This window comes from Medicago sativa, chromosome 7 (genome assembly GCF_051527215.1).
Source record: "Medicago sativa cultivar Bolivia chromosome 7, Bolivia_mono, whole genome shotgun sequence".
Taxonomy (NCBI): Eukaryota; Viridiplantae; Streptophyta; class Magnoliopsida; order Fabales; family Fabaceae; genus Medicago; species Medicago sativa.
The window spans coordinates 16,229,337-16,244,942 of NC_140755.1; the positions used below are offsets into that span (position 1 = coordinate 16,229,337).

General features: G+C 34.2%; 2 protein-coding genes across 3 annotated transcripts; one reads left to right on the forward strand and one right to left on the reverse strand.

The window, feature by feature from the left end:
- The first annotated feature begins 2,477 nt into the window (after nucleotides 1–2,477).
- LOC146904614 (transcription factor BIM3-like) lies at nucleotides 2,478–8,486 on the forward strand. 2 transcript variants are annotated; one of them, XM_085727861.1, is made up of 7 exons: nucleotides 2,478–2,670; nucleotides 2,834–2,930; nucleotides 3,537–3,606; nucleotides 3,720–3,815; nucleotides 4,865–5,295; nucleotides 6,921–7,050; nucleotides 8,159–8,486. In XM_085727861.1, exons 1-7 carry the CDS (start codon nucleotides 2,556–2,558, stop codon nucleotides 8,267–8,269), a joined length of 1,050 nt encoding a protein of 349 aa, XP_085583987.1. In that variant the 5' UTR covers nucleotides 2,478–2,555; the 3' UTR covers nucleotides 8,270–8,486. The 2 variants fall into 2 exon arrangements, with proteins under 2 accessions (XP_085583987.1, XP_085583988.1); XM_085727862.1 differs by having other exon boundaries at nucleotides 2,478–2,660; nucleotides 2,833–2,930.
- Nucleotides 8,487–9,672: 1,186 nt separating this feature from the next.
- On the reverse strand, nucleotides 9,673–15,385 carry LOC146904615 (O-fucosyltransferase family protein). The gene is made up of 10 exons (XM_085727860.1): nucleotides 14,999–15,385; nucleotides 14,454–14,538; nucleotides 12,976–13,046; nucleotides 12,799–12,887; nucleotides 12,170–12,413; nucleotides 11,868–11,980; nucleotides 11,676–11,766; nucleotides 11,457–11,585; nucleotides 10,795–11,342; nucleotides 9,673–10,669 (listed from the first exon to the last, which is right to left on the reverse strand). The coding sequence occupies exons 1-10, from the start codon at nucleotides 15,188–15,190 to the stop codon at nucleotides 10,228–10,230; spliced, it is 2,004 nt and encodes a 667-aa protein (XP_085583986.1). The 5' UTR covers nucleotides 15,191–15,385; the 3' UTR covers nucleotides 9,673–10,227.
- Between the last annotated feature and the right edge of the window lie 221 nt (nucleotides 15,386–15,606).

Below are 15,606 nucleotides of genomic sequence, written 5' to 3' on the forward strand. Positions count from 1 at the left end.
TTTCCACTCTTTCTCCAGTTACCTCTACCTCCACCATTCCCTCTTGAGACACTTAGGCCTTCACCGTTTTCATGAACTCTCAAGTCCTTGGACTTGGTCAACTCCTTGGTTCTCAAAGCCGCTTGAACTTCTTCCAAGGTAACAGTGCCTTCTTTGCCATAGAGCATGGTATCTTTGAACGATTCATAAGATTTTGGTAGAGCACACAACAAGAGTATAGCTTTATCTTCATCCTCAAGTTGCACCTCAATATTCTCCAAGTCATCAAGGATTTTGTTGAACTCCGTAAGTTGCTCCATGATGGCCTTTGACTCCGCCATCTTGAATGAGTAGAGTAGTTGCTTTAGGAATTGCCGATGAGCCAAAGACTTTGTCATATACAAAGATTCCAACTTTGCCCACATTGATGCCGCGGTTGGTTCCTTTGCTACTTCTCTCAAAACTTTATCTCTGAGGCACAAGACAATGGCACTCCTGGCCTTGTCCACCGTCTCGTTCTTCTCCGCTCGTGACATGGTGACCGGTAACGAACCTTCACCCTTCAAAGCTTTCTCACACTTCTGCTGTATTAAGACCGCTTCCATCTTTACCTTCCATAACCCAAAATCGTTATCTCCGGTAAACTTCTCAATATCCCACTTCGAACCCATGGTACTAGATTATCCTTTGACCCTTTGCCCCACGGTGGGCGCCAATTGTTGTCGAATTCGATGAAAAACTCACACCAATAACAACTTGATGTGTGGAGCAAGGGATAATTAAGCAACCAAAATCAAAGTGTATGGAACAATTATAATCATAAGCCAAAAGTAGAAAACAACAGCGAGAGAAAAGGAAGAGAGAACACAAAGAATTTGTTGACCCAGTTCGGTCCAAATTGACCTAGTCTGGGGGAGAGAGCAGCCCTCCGTTCCACTATATGATGAGTAACGTTACAAAGAGATTTCAATGGGTTACAAGAATAAGTCTCCCGCCTAATTCTACCCAAAACCCAGCCTCTTCCCGTAACCAAGAGACTCAATCCTAATAGTGTTTCCCAAGGTGAATCAACCCTCAAAACCTAGTGTTTGTTCCAAAGAGACAAACTCTATACAAACCCTAGTTTTGTTGTTGCCTTTCTAAACCCTTGTTTCAGCCCCCTCTATCTCAAGGTTTACACTGATACAATGCATATATTTATAGTAAAAGCAATCCCTCATAAATTGGAACCAAATCTCACGCTGAAAAATATGTTTTTATTTTATACATCAGCGTACCATCGTAGTACGATTTTCCACATCGTACTACGATTTTTCCAGAATGAAATTGCCAAACCTGGTCCAAAAATCGTACTACGATTTTCAAATCGTGCTACGATGTTGACAGCTTCCAGACTTCAATTTCTCCAATTTTGAGTCACTTTCACAACACATACAAACGAGCCTAAAGATGCCTTAACATCCAAGCATCTTTCACATTTTGTTGGTAATTTTTATGCACAATCTAGGAAGTTTCAAAGCAAAAAGGATAAGGATGTGCCCTTCTATTAGGTTTCCCATTCATCCTAAGAAGCAGTGAATGATGGTTAGAGTAAGAGAAAATGCTACCTCACACATCCCATGGGATGATGATAAGGGAATTCAAGGTGCACAAATGCTCCCAAACTCAATGCTAATTGTAGGAGTATGACTTGCATATTATACAGCCGTGCAAGACCATCTAGTGTTGCTAGTTCCAACATCAAAAGTAATCAAATAAGGGATAAAGACATGATGGACAATATGATCTGAGTAGAATAACTAGTATACACAAGAGCCCAAAAACCTCCCAAACATGGCCACGAGCTTCCACAATATGAATGGGATTGTAATGAAATATTAATATACGACAGTCTAAAGTAGAAAAAAAAGCTTCAAACTCAAAAAACGCTTACAAAGATATTTATATTTATCTTTCTTCAAAGACACTACAAGACCAAGATCCGTAACATCCCGATCCAAGACCTCTCTTTTTACATCTCATTAAAGCGTTTATATTTCTTTTAGGTTAGCCCTCGGATTTTTACATAAAAAAAACTCTATAATCTTGTGTCTAGTTCCATCAAAATGTAACACTTTTTATAGTCATCAACGTATAACTTTTGTAACGAAGTCATTAGACTAGGTGATTGATAAGTTCCAACAAATGACAAATTGTTCGAAAAGAACTGGTTGAAACAATTTTTTGTCAGACTATACTAAATTCACGATCGAACTATCGAATCCTTTTCCCAGATCTTCGTTCATCAAAAGTAAAAGTGAATCCTCACCACTATTAATTATCTTATAATTATCTTCAAACCTTTTTGTGTCTTTTACTTTCTAAATGAAAGAAATGAAAATGTTGTTAAATGAACCTAACTTATTCTCTTTTTAACCGGAAACAGGAGGCTTAACGCGAAAAAACAAATAGTAACTTTTGTAAAAATGATAAAATAAACAAAAAATAACCAAATGCACACATTACTAAGCTTACACTATTATTTTTTTTCTCTAACTTTGGATTTTCTCGAGAAAATTTTGTTGAAGAAAAGGAAAATGGCTAGGTCTGCTAAAGGCCATCAAGATGAAGAATTGGTTGATGATGATGACGATCAAGACATCTTCACACCAAACACATCTTCCTCTCTCAACAACAACAATAATAACAATGGTACTCTCTCTCTCTCTTCTTTTTCTCTCTCTACAATACCCAACAATGATTCACAATTCCTTGATTAATGGGTGTTTCAAATTTCTTCTCTTTTTCCATTTTAATTGTGTTCTGCAATTCAATTTTATGTAAAAAATGCAATTTTTGTGTTGTGACTTGGCAGTGAAGGTGGATGAACCCATCAGAGGGAAAAGGGCTAACCCTCATCGTTCTAAGCATTCAGAAACTGAGCAGCGTAGAAGAAGTAAAATTAATGAGAGGTAAATTTTCATGTTAAAATGTTATAAGAAATAAGATTTTTTTTATTAATTGTTGTATTATGTTTATATTTTGAGTCAAATTATGTTTTTCTTATTTGTTAATATTAATTAATATTTAGTTATGATCTTTGTAGCACCGACACTTTGGCATGTCCGGTGTCTGACATGTGTCTGTGTCTGACGTCGACACATGTAATTACATTCAATTATGTCATTTTCTTAGTATATGTTTGGTTTTGTGTTGACAAAAATTGGTTTTGAGTGAATTGATTGTGTAAAATTGATTCTGGTTAAAAGTGAGTTGAAGGTAAAGTTATTTATGTTCGGATAGTTGAACAAAAAGTGTTAATATCAATTATATAATCAAAAGCTCCAATTTCTAGCTTCAAGTAGAATCAATTTTTGAGGCAAAATTAATTCTACTCAAGAGCAACCAAACATGTCAGAATCAATTATAAACTTCTAGAATCAATTTTGGCCCCTCTTTATGTGAAACCAAATATACACTTAAATTACTATCAACGTCGACGTGTTAGTGTTGTGTTCGGTGTTTGTGCTTCATAGGTGATGATTGGATGTTTGAATAAATATATATTTTTGTGACAGATTTCAGGCTCTGAGAGATCTCATTCCTGAAAATGATTCAAAAAGAGATAAAGCTTCCTTTTTATTGGAGGTACTTGATTCCATCATTTGCTTCATGTATTCATCTTAATGATTATTTAAATTCTTGTAAATTAAATTGGGAATTTTGATCTTTGTTGTCCTTTGTTTTTGTCTTATGTGCAGGTTATTGAGTATATTCATTTCTTACAGGAAAAGTTACAAATTTATGAACATCCTTATGAAGGATGGAATCAGGAGCCAACTAAATTAATTCCATGGGTAAAGTTATTTGGAATATTGTTTGTGTTCATTTTTTACTTTGATTGCCAATGCATGACCATAGAAGTATGCATTTGTGGGTGAAGTACATTTAAATGCAAATGTTGATGAATAAAGCCATGAATGATATTATGTGTGTGTGCATATCAATTTATGAATGTATTAAAATATCAACCGTTGATTGATTAGTATATGGGTTGAGATTAGTTATTTTACCCTGTAAAGTGAATTACTCGTTTAAGTTATCCATACACATATGTAAGATTATATGGCCTTTTACGTAAGTGAAGAACTTATTTTAGTAGAGAAGCTCCTATAAGCTAGAATCCAGCTCAACTTGAGCCTTGATCCTAAAATTCAGGGATCTCGACATTGTTTCCCCTGGTTATATATTTGTACCATTCTATGAATATATGGGAAACTGTTCGGATTCAAGTGATGCAACCTCATCTAAAACAATGTTGTTAAATAACGGCTATAGTGGTGATATAGCGTAGCAGAATTTTAACAAACTACTGTTATTTTGTGATACAAGCTTTAATATAGTGTTGCCAGTTAGCAGTTACAATAGTGCTATAGCATTGTAGCGTATTGGTATTTGAACAGATTGCTATTTTTTGCGATTTGCCATCGACAAACCTGATCTAAAATTTGATCTTGTCATGACACTCTAACTTGAAATACTAAGTTGCATAACATAAACTTGTGATTCTCTAATTGTATGAGAATTTATGTTTACATACTCGTCTTATCCTATTCCTGATTTGAATGCAAAAGAAACAACGCCAACCTCTAACTCTTATTCCTACCAAGCAGGGCTGCATATATTGTCATTGTCATGCCAATATACTTGATTGTGTATGTCATGTTTCATGATGTCAAGTGCATAAAATTTATCATTCAAGAATTTAATTCTGTGGTGCTTAAGATTTTACCATCTTATGGCATTTGGCAAGTTCTCACAATGATTAGTTGCAATGTAAAGCCTTGGAATAATAGCACTGGCTCTTCATCTAAAATTTTATTGTGTTCAACTTTTTTTTTTTCAGAGAAATCATCACGGACCTTCCGAAAATACTACAGATCATTCTCGAGCTATTCAAAATGGGTCTGTTGATGGAAAAAATAACGTCTCTCCATCATTGCCTAAAAATGTACAGAACCCAATAATGTCTGACCCCTCCACAACTATTCAGAAAGGTTGCATCCCTGGTTCATCCACAGAAGTAGTTCCCCTGACCATGCAAATGCGATTGGACATGTTTGATCCGGTTGTTAGCGGTGGTATGGTGACTCAACAGATGCTGGAGTTGCCTGTATCTAATCCTGACATGGCTTCAAATCTCCAGCCTCAAGTATGGCTTAGCAAACCAAACAAGGACAATCATATTGTTTCAGATAATACATTGAGAGAAAAAGAGGATTTGAAAATTGATAGTGGATCAGAATCAGATAGCATCTCAAGTGCCTACTCTCAAAGGTCAGTTTTTTTGATAAATTTAGAGCAGTATTTCTTGCCTGATTTCATGTTAACTATGTGCTTGAAACTACTTTATTGAGAGAGTGTGAACTCATTTTGTGTGTGTTACAAAATGAAATGATAATGTTCTTGTATTCATTTTTAGATTATCATAATTCTACTTTTAAGTTATGTTTGCGAGTTTTTAAGTTATTCGATCATAATGTTGGATTGGTTAACAGCCGCAGCAGTAGCCAGTAGGAGTGTCTCTTCATAGCTGTATACCGCAGTGTTGTCAAATAGAGGCTATAGCATTGTAACATTGTGGAATTTGAACAAATCTGTTTTCTGCGATCCGCGATGGACAGCATTGGTATATTGTATGTCTATGTTGTCAATTGCAGCACTATAGCGCGCTATCACGGACTCGAGTAGCAGCAATGTGGTCCGTTGTGTCGGTCGTGGCTGCAAATCATGCCTTTATCACATCATTATTGCGTCCCCGTCGCTCCTGCGCATCTGCAATTAGGATTTAATGGGTGATATCCCTCGAATACCCAATAGTTTTAACTGTTTTATTTTTTAAGGGTATATAGGTCATTTCATTATATTTTATTATTCTTCACGTCTTCTATTTTTGTGCTTGCTTTCTGTGACTCTTTCTCCCCCATGCTTCGTGCAACTCTTCTTCTTCTGTGAAGCTCCATACCCATTCTCATTCTTCTGCATGCAAACTGCGAAGGGAAGCCATTCTTCTTCCTGCGAACGGAGAAAGCCTATGTTTCTCCTGTTTCTCCACTATTCCTTCTCTGTTTTTTGGCTTCCTTTGCTCTGATCTTTGAGTTTTCTGCGAGAACAATGGCATCCTCCTCGTCTGAAACACCAACCTCCAAGAATAAAGGTTAATTTAAGCCGACTGGTGACAACCTTGAAGTGGCTTGGGAATGGAATTCTTTGAAGGACATTAACAATAAAAAAATTGTTACCTCTTTAATTATTAACTATTAAGTATGACTATGATACTCCTTTAATTTTTTAGTATCTATATGTACCCTGTGTTTGTACACTGTTGTTTAGTCTTCGCAATAGCGGCTATCCGCTATATCAGTTTCGGGGTTTGTCACTTTACACCACTGTTTGAGATTAACAACATAGCTGTATGTATTATTAGTGTTAGAAATTTATTACTTAAAGCTGACAGAAGGTTTCTTCTATCGAAAATCTGCTGAAATTTTCCATTCCACATTCATATGATTTGTCGATCACCATTTTACTCGCTTGAGTCTTGTCAACTACTCTTCATAATTCTTATGACATATCACTGATCCAAAAAAAATTATATGACCCATCCGACAAAATTATTAGAGCGCCACTTGGTTTACAATCGTGCACAAGATTCGGTTCTTGAAATAAAGAAAAAAATATTGACAAGAAAATGTTCAAGGGTTCGTTCCAGAATGTCTTATTGCAGTTGACAATTTGACATTGTTTTCTTTTAACATCTTCATGTATCATATAATTTTCAAAATAAGTGGTGCAACAATACATTTTCCAGGATATTAATTCTTCCACACATGAATCAATATGAGTACATTTTATTATATTCATGTCAATATATGATGTTGACTGGTTTCATGTTTAAACAGAATATTAGGTACTCTCACCCAAGCGCTACAATCTTCAGGTGTAGATTTGTCCCAGACCAATGTCTCGGTGGAAATTGATGTTGGTAGACGAACAAATACTGGATTTACCCCCTGTCAATATAGCTCAAAGGTTTGTTTATGCGTCATTTTTCTTCATTCTATGGCCCTGCAAAGTTTATTCATTCTTTTATGTTTATTTGAGAGGACTTTTTATTGCACTGAAGAGATTGAATTAGATGATCTAGTGTTACCAGAATGCATTAAAAAGGATGTAGGAAGAAGAAATTGCCAATGTATAAGCCTTATATTTGGACAGAGTCAGTTTAGGACTAGTAGGTGATGGTGGCGTTTGAAAAACGTTGTTGAGTTTATTTGAGTTTGCCACATGATATAATCATATAAGTACTTATGTAAGTTTTTGGATGAACTTATAAACATAATTTATGATACTTCATTAGATGTTTTCACTTTTCAGTATATTTTTGTAACTTATTCAAGATAGCATATGGAAATAGTGTATGCAGAGATTACAAGCTTAATTACCTCGTTGTTTTCCATCTGCCTCAAATTTTATTTTCAATGAAAACAAATGTCAGAGAAAGCAAATTACTTTACAACATGATATCCAAATACAAATAGCTTATTGAATTTAAGTAATTATCACATAAACTCTCATATAATAAACTAATGTCTGAGAATGCAAATTACTTTTCGATTTATTTATCCAAAAACAGATAGCTTATTGTATTTAAGTGATTATCACACAAACTCATAGCTCATAATAAACACTTAATTATGCTACTTAACCAAACACCCCTAAATATGTCACCATTATCTGTTCTACTCAATGTTTTAAAAACTGAGCTGAACCGGCCGGTTCAACCAATTTAACTGGAAACGGGCCATTTCACAGTTGCTTTGATCAGTTATATTGTTGTTGGATTGAACCGGGGTTAAAGCGGTTGAAACCACAGTTCAACTGCGGCTGGTTCAATCGGTTTTTATTCTTAGCAATTTTTATTAATTATTATACTTTTATAATACTTTTTATTTATTTATTTGTCATCTAGTTCAACCGTGGTTAAACCAATTGAACCGGTTGAACTACGACTCGAAAGTCTCACCGGTTCGATCTTTAGTCCGTTTCTAAGGATACAGACTTGGCATGGCCTTGTATTGTTTCTTTTCTCCTTAAAAATCATCTTATACCAATTTTTTTTTTTTTTTTTTTGTTGCAGAGTAATGAAAATCAATTTGTCAGCAATCAAGCAATGGCATGTTCAGGAATGAATTACTTCAGTGAGGATTCTGAACAAAGTCCAAAGAGGTTCAGAAGAGAAGCAAGCTAGTGATTCTTCTCCTCATGTTCATTTTGTTCTGTTTAAATATTATTATTTTTTGATGTTGAGCCAAGTGAAAGTGGGATTGAGGGTAGGTCAGGTTATTTTTTTCATGCTGGGTAGATCTAGATTAAAATGTATATTTTATGATTCTGGTTTTGAAACAAGGACATTTTAGAATAAACGTTTGGAAGAGCTTATTTATAACTTGTTTGGAGTTATGACACCTAACTTGTGTAAGTATTTGGGAGAATTTATCATGTTTATAATAGTTTTAGCTTATTTTAAATAGATTAAAATAAAAGTGATTATGAGAAATATTAAAATAAAAGTGATTATGAGAAATAATAATCTCTAGATCATTTACAGAGATTTTTATTTGAAATAAAAAACTTATTTTTGTTTGTGTATAATAAGGAAAATCATTGTTTTAATCTTCCCTCTTATCTATCATATTTATGAAAATCAGACTTGATTTTTCTAAAGTTGTAAAACTTCTCATTTTTAATAGAAAAACTTGTCATTTTTATTACTAAATAAAAAAAATTGTTGCAAAAGGTGATTATTTTCTTAAGTAATCTGTCACAAAGGGGCAGTAAGTAAACCTATAACATATATGAAAATAGCTTAATATTTCTTATTTATTTATTATTCAACAAACTTTAAATGGTTTTGTGCTTCTACTCATTTTTTATTTTTTTTTATTTTAATGGCTAAAAGTATGCTTGATATTATAAGGCTTTATGGTGTATTGACAGTGGGTGGGGTGTCCCTTAAGCATGGGCAGATTTGTTTTTTATTTGTGATTTAATTATGCACTTCTTCATGATCTAAACCAGGATATACTTTTTTATTTCTTAGTCTTTTTTTTTTCTCATGAATATGATAGGATTTTAATAATATTTTTGGTATTTCAAAAAATACAAAAACTTTAGGGCATGTATTAATGGTTTAGATCATGTTTTGCTATCAATTTTTTACAGTTATCTTGGTTAGTGAAATCTATGTTTACCATTTGTTAGTTAATTTAGAACCCTCTGTGATCTGATTTATGAAGTCTGGATAAGGGCTTGCATGTATGGTAAGATTCATGATATGGAGTGTGATTTAAAAACTTCCTTACCAAAATCAAATCATGTAAGTAAGAAAACAGGAAGGAAAAAAAAAGTAAAAATATCACTTAAATTTATAATTTTAGCGAGAAAGGTCCAAATTGCTTTTCATACTACTCAACATCTTGCATCAGCAAATATGAAACTTTTTTCATGTTTGCTACCAAGGAATCCACCAAAAGAATATAAGACACTCACAAAGACTCTTACATGTTCATGATGAAAAGTATAGATATTGTTACAAGCATTATTACTTGTTCCATCATAATACATGTAAAAAAAGAAAAGATAGAAGAACGATTATAAAACCACATTGCCATTTCTTAATTCTTTTCATTCAATATATGAAAAGGATGAATTACTAATCTTATCAGATACAAAAATGGAGCTAAGTTCTCATTGCTACATCACTTAAATACAGCCAAAGTGAACTTAAGCCTAATATTAACTAGAAGAATCATGCAAGGTTACACCAAAACTGATATGTTATCAATAAATTAGCACGTAACTTATATTTAAGGACTTTATGTTACATAGATTATTCTCTACTAGTAAATGATTTTGAATTGCGGGCGCAATGTAAAGGATTTTGAAGTCTCTGCAACAACACCGCAACCACAATTTCGACCGCATGCCACATTTTGCCGCATTTAAAAAATTTGCGGCATAACCACAGCTGCAACCATAATTTAAACCATGTTCCTTAGTAAGGTGGATAGGCTTTACTCCTTTCTTCACCTGAAACTAAATCCGGTATGCAGCGGTTGGAAGCAACAACCAATTATGTACATGAATCCGGAGAGTGTGAATCCATTATCGATTGTTAGATGAACCATCAACACATTACCTTGGATGTCATCTGTCGCCACCCTCGAGCTCTTCTTGATCCTCGAATTGATTTTCTTCTTTAGTGTTTACTTCTGCATCACCTTCATTATTTCCACCACTTTGTTTAAAGAATAAACCAGATACAGAATCATCGTCATCACCATCATCTTCATTTTCCTTATCTTTCGATTGAGAAACTGGACTAGTGACCATCCATGCAGGACACTGGTGCGTAACACCAAGAGATAAAGGAATGGAAGAATTCTTTGATGCTTCAGAGTCGTGCCGCAAACATGAACATTCAGGGACTGGATGAGAGAGAAAGGATAATGGTTTTGATTTACTTGACGCTTCAATTATTCCATCGATTAATGTTTTTCTCAAATGCCTGCGAACTGATTTTAGCCACGTACGATTAGCTTGAAACATGTGGTCGCGAATCTCGTCTACAAATTTAGCAGCTTCCTTTCTGCATTAGCAGAAGTATATGGTTGCAAGGTATTAAAACAAGTGGTCGCGAATCTCGTCTACAAATTTAGCAGCTTCACATTTAAAACATACATAGAAACATCAATCAGGATAGAGTTTATTTACCTGTCAGGTCTAAATGTCTTTGACGCAGCCGATTGGTATAACCTGTGTCCCATCACCAAGCTAGCAAAATTCGAATGCCCCTTCCCATCACGGTCAAATCCAGGAATGAACACATCGGCTTCAACGCAAACCGCATAATCAATAGCCTCCCACAGTAACTTATGAGCATTTGTCCTCAGTTCCATTACTGTGCTATCAGGTTCATTATCACTTTCGGCTACCCAGCCCCACCAACCCTCTATGTTATACGATTTCGGTCTCGCTGGAGGAGGAGGAAGTGGACGAGGACGTGGACCTGCATTCTTCCAAGCCGCGAGTTTTTTAACTTCCTCGAAAGGTGGTGGTCCGGGAGGAGGATTAACTAGGTTAACCTCTTGTCCATAGATCTTAATCATCTCCCAAGGTGTACTAAGAGAAGTTCTATCGACAACATTTTCAAACATCGCATGAAGAGGAATCAATGTTCTTTGACCACCAAAGACTTCTCCTCCAGATACATATATAATTGCATCCTTCGAATATCCATAGGCACGCAGAAGTATACCAATCTGGAAGAAATCAAGATTGTGGATTATATGATAACCGTCAAAATCATTTTTTTTTTTATATTCCATAACAAACACGCCTTTAGCCTTGTCAGAAGTTTAAACATATTCTCTCACCTCCTCAGGCATTAAAGGACAGGATCCATTCAGTCTTGCTTCAGCTGAGTTGACTCTAAGTTTCCCTTTGACAATCCCACGTTTTATCATCCATGATCTTTTATGTTGAATTAATTCAGTATGCACATCCTAGCAAAGATTCCAAGACCATTATTGAAGCTCGAATACGAAAAGCTGAGGAGTTTAAGAGAGACGGTTACCACAAATAGAATTACATACCTGGAAAAGTTCAGCACAGCCGTGGTAAGCTAAAGACTCTCTAGTCATGCCAGGATCAAACGCAATGAATGGACGACTAGGAGCTCGTAACCTATAATTATGTCATGAAAATTCAGAAACCAAAAGGGATAAAATATTATGGAAGTGAAGAAGAAAAAAAATCATAAGATGTGACAATTAAGTTTCCCTTGCCTCTGCAAAATTTTAGCAGAAAGTTCGTGAACTTCCTGTCGGAACTGAAGAGCATGAAAAGAAACTCGACATCTCAGCCTTTGATATTCTTCGAAAGAGGGAGGAAGAGTAGCCTGAAAAGAAGAAAGAAAAGGGCAAGCAAAAAGAAACAACAATTAATAGGTACATATAATAAAGGTAAAATACGAACCAATTTAAAAATCTTCATGGTGTCGAGCAAGCGGAGATAAAATTTGAATTCTGGTAGGAAAAATAACTATAAAAATTATGGACCTAATACATGAACCATATGTTGTCTTTACCTGCAAGCATCCGCCGTTGGAAACAACTAGTTCGACCACTGAATGCTTCTTTAATACAGGTAGAACATGATGCAAGTAATAAAAAGGTGATGCCGAATACGGCACTTTAAACGATGGAATCTCCTTCTTTCTCCTTGCACCCTTTAGATATTTTGGAAGAGTTCTTATTACTTTGACATCTTTTGCTAATGAGAATATAAATTGGTCCTCATTATATAGGTATGCAAAACTCTTGAACTGCGAGCTGGATAAAATAATTATAAAAAGAAAGAGTAAGTAAATATAGAGCATATGAGATTTAGGGCATGTTTGAATTGATTTATTTGAGTTTATCTACTGGCATAAGCACTTCTGAGACTGTTTGGGACAGCTTATGAAAACACCATATGACAGTTATGTCTATAACCTATTTTTAGCTTATTTCCATAGGCTCTCTATGATAGCTAATAAAAACAACTTATAGCTCATATGAGAATAGTTTGCCTTTGTTTTATCTTTAGTTATAGAAATAGTTTATACATAACCGCTTATATGATAAGTGCTTATGCCATAAGTGGTTTATTAAATTGTTTATCCAAAAAGGACCAGAGTTAAATGCAAGCTTCTATTTGTAAGAAAATATGACGAACCTTATTCCCTTGCTGCTGGTTGTTGATTGGATTTCAGGCATTGCTAATGTAGCATTGAGAAGTCGAGCAATAACAACCACATCACTTATCTAAAAAAGAACAGATGATAAAACACATTGAGTTGAATGTCATTTAAATATCTAATGTTACAGAACCTTAAACAATAAATAACCTCACCGAATTCCTGATCTCATGAAAACCACCTTGTATCCGGACAAAAATAAATCCATTTGATTGTGAACCAGGATCTGTCAGGAAAGATAAGAGTTTTTTTTAACCTTTTAGGCGAATATTAGAAAGAGACTATATATAAAGACTTTGACTGGTTTTACATCTAACCAGAGTATACGGACATAAAAGAATGGTATTTAAGTTATGCTAAATCATACATAAAATTGTATCAAAAAATAAGACCGAATGCATATGCTGAATGGTGAGCAAATGTGAAGATCCAACTATTCTTAGTGAGAATTTTATGAGCAACAAAGATCCGACATTATTCATATATGCTGTATACATAAAACATCACAAAATGACATAAAATACATGTGCAAGTGTTGGTCCGTGAGGCGCGAACTCTGTGATAAGAGTTTGACCTTATAATCTCAAGGGACGTAGTTCAAATCGGACGGTGGTAAAATGACTATTAGAGTCACTAAATATATAATAATATCCCCTTTCCCATTTTAATTTAAAAACTGTTGAGACAAACTAAAATCAGGGCAACAAATAATCATACTGATCGAAGTTTCATTCAAATGACACTGCAGATAAGTGTGGTAGAGAATTGCCTATGAAGCACTGACACTATAGATTGAAAGCATGTCCAGTGTACGGCACCGACACCGGCACATGTGCTCACATTTGATCACATTTATTTTCTCAAATTATTATTGTTGTCTGTGTATTGTATGGCTGCTTCATATGACATTGCATATGCTTACATAATAGTTGCTTCGTCGTAAAAAGCATCATTAGCAAAATTAACAAATTTTCAAAATTATCTTTTAAATTTAAAAACATCGATCACATTGATCACATTTAGTCGCTACAATTATTGCAAAGAACTAATGTGGTAGAATGCTATTAATTTCAGGGACTAATGACGAATTTTCTTTAATTTCAATGATCAAATTGGCTGACCCCTCAATTTCAAAGATTAAATTGGTGATTCGGTCAAAGGTTTTTCCCTATTAGATGGAGCCAAGAGCTAACCACATGTATCAGTCATAATCTCCCATCATTAATTTCATATAAAAAGCATCATAACCGGATAATCGAATCTTCATCCTTATAGTGATTCAAAAGAATCTAGAAAACAAAACAAAAGATTCTTCCCGGAAATTGCTACATATAGGAAATTGGTGGAATCACAATGTGACATAATGCTTTTGGCAAAAGCTACACTTTGCAACTTCAACAAAATCACAATGCCACCTTGATTCCAAACATACATGAAACAGATGAGAATCGAACACTCAACTCGATTCGACAAAAATAGAAAAAATAGATAGTCAACCCTCTCCTTAAACCCCCACACCAAAAGTTCACAAGTTTGGTCAAAAGATAAATCAATGGTCAATAAAACAGCATAAAAATCATAAATTTGAATCAGTAGAATAAGAAAAAGCATCAAGATGAAAAGTTGGACTAACCTGGATAATACCCTCTTGGATTTGAATCTGGGTACAAAGATTCAAGACTCTTTACCTGTCCCCATAATCTTCTATATGAACCACTCTGCATCACAAACAATAAAAAAAACAACCTTAAAATACACAACAAAGAGAAAAAAAAACAACCTTAAAATACACACAACAAAAAAACAATAACACATAAAACATTAAAACATTAAAACATTGAATAAAATCTCATAAGCTTATAAACTCACAAAAAACAACAGATCCAAACCAATGAACAAAGACAGTGGTGTGTTAATTTCTAACAAAAAACAGAAAAACAAAACAAAACAAAAACATTCATATGACCAATACTCAAACTACACACTGAATGCAACAACTTTGTCATTTTCTAAGGTACAATAAAAAGTCAAAAAAAAACTAAACCCCTTAAAAAAAGGGATATGTTTTTGATAAAAATCAAAACTTTAAGAAACATAAGACATAACCAAATCAAAAACAAAAAATCGGGGGGTACAAAAAGTAATAAAAAAGTGAAGATCTTTTAGTAGTTTACATACATTAGTAGGAAAATCTGGTTTATCAAAGATGGGTCTCCAAGAGAAGATAGTGATTGAAGATTGAAAATCAGAAACACTAAGTTGAGTGAATCTAGCTAATAGAAAATGAATGAAGATTGAAAAAGCTGAAAGTACTATCCCAACTAAACCAACCCATTTCATTTTTGACTTCATTTTTATTTCCCCTTTCATTGTTGTAGTAACAAAACTAAAAATGTTACAGAAACTGAAACTCTCTTTCTCTCTCTTCCCTCTTGAGAAGTGTAACTGAGTCAAGAGAAAAGTCTTTGAAAGTATAATGAGAGAGAGAGAGAGAGAGAGAGAGAGCACGTGTTAAAGCATGTCTTTGATTTTCAATTCATAGATAGATACACTGACCACAAAGACAATAGAGAGAGAGTGTACTGTTTTTTTATGAGTTGGATCAAGATTTAGGAGAAGGACCACACCCTATATCTTTGTACTATCTTTTTATTTTACATTTTAATTTGTTTTTGTTTTTTGGATACAACTTTTTATTATTTGATAATAACATTTATAGTTTACAGTTATACACTTCTTTAATAAAAAGTTATTGAGTTGTTCAAAAATTAAAGTTATTGAATGTA

Bases quoted from the DNA above. Each gene is read 5' to 3' on its own strand.
- LOC146904614 (XM_085727861.1), top strand. From the start codon at position 2,556: ATGGCTAGGTCTGCTAAAGGCCATCAAGATGAAGAATTGGTTGATGAT. The intron at 2,671-2,833 runs GTACTCTCTCTC...GTGACTTGGCAG, and splicing joins CAACAACAATAATAACAATG to TGAAGGTGGATGAACCCATC. The intron at 3,816-4,864 runs GTAAAGTTATTT...TTTTTTTTTCAG, and splicing joins CAACTAAATTAATTCCATGG to AGAAATCATCACGGACCTTC.
- LOC146904615 (XM_085727860.1), bottom strand. From the start codon at position 15,190: ATGAAAGGGGAAATAAAAATGAAGTCAAAAATGAAATGGGTTGGTTTA. The intron at 11,586-11,675 runs GTATGTAATTCT...AATCTTTGCTAG, and splicing joins GCTGTGCTGAACTTTTCCAG to GATGTGCATACTGAATTAAT. The intron at 11,343-11,456 runs GTGAGAGAATAT...GATTTCTTCCAG, and splicing joins GTCCTTTAATGCCTGAGGAG to ATTGGTATACTTCTGCGTGC.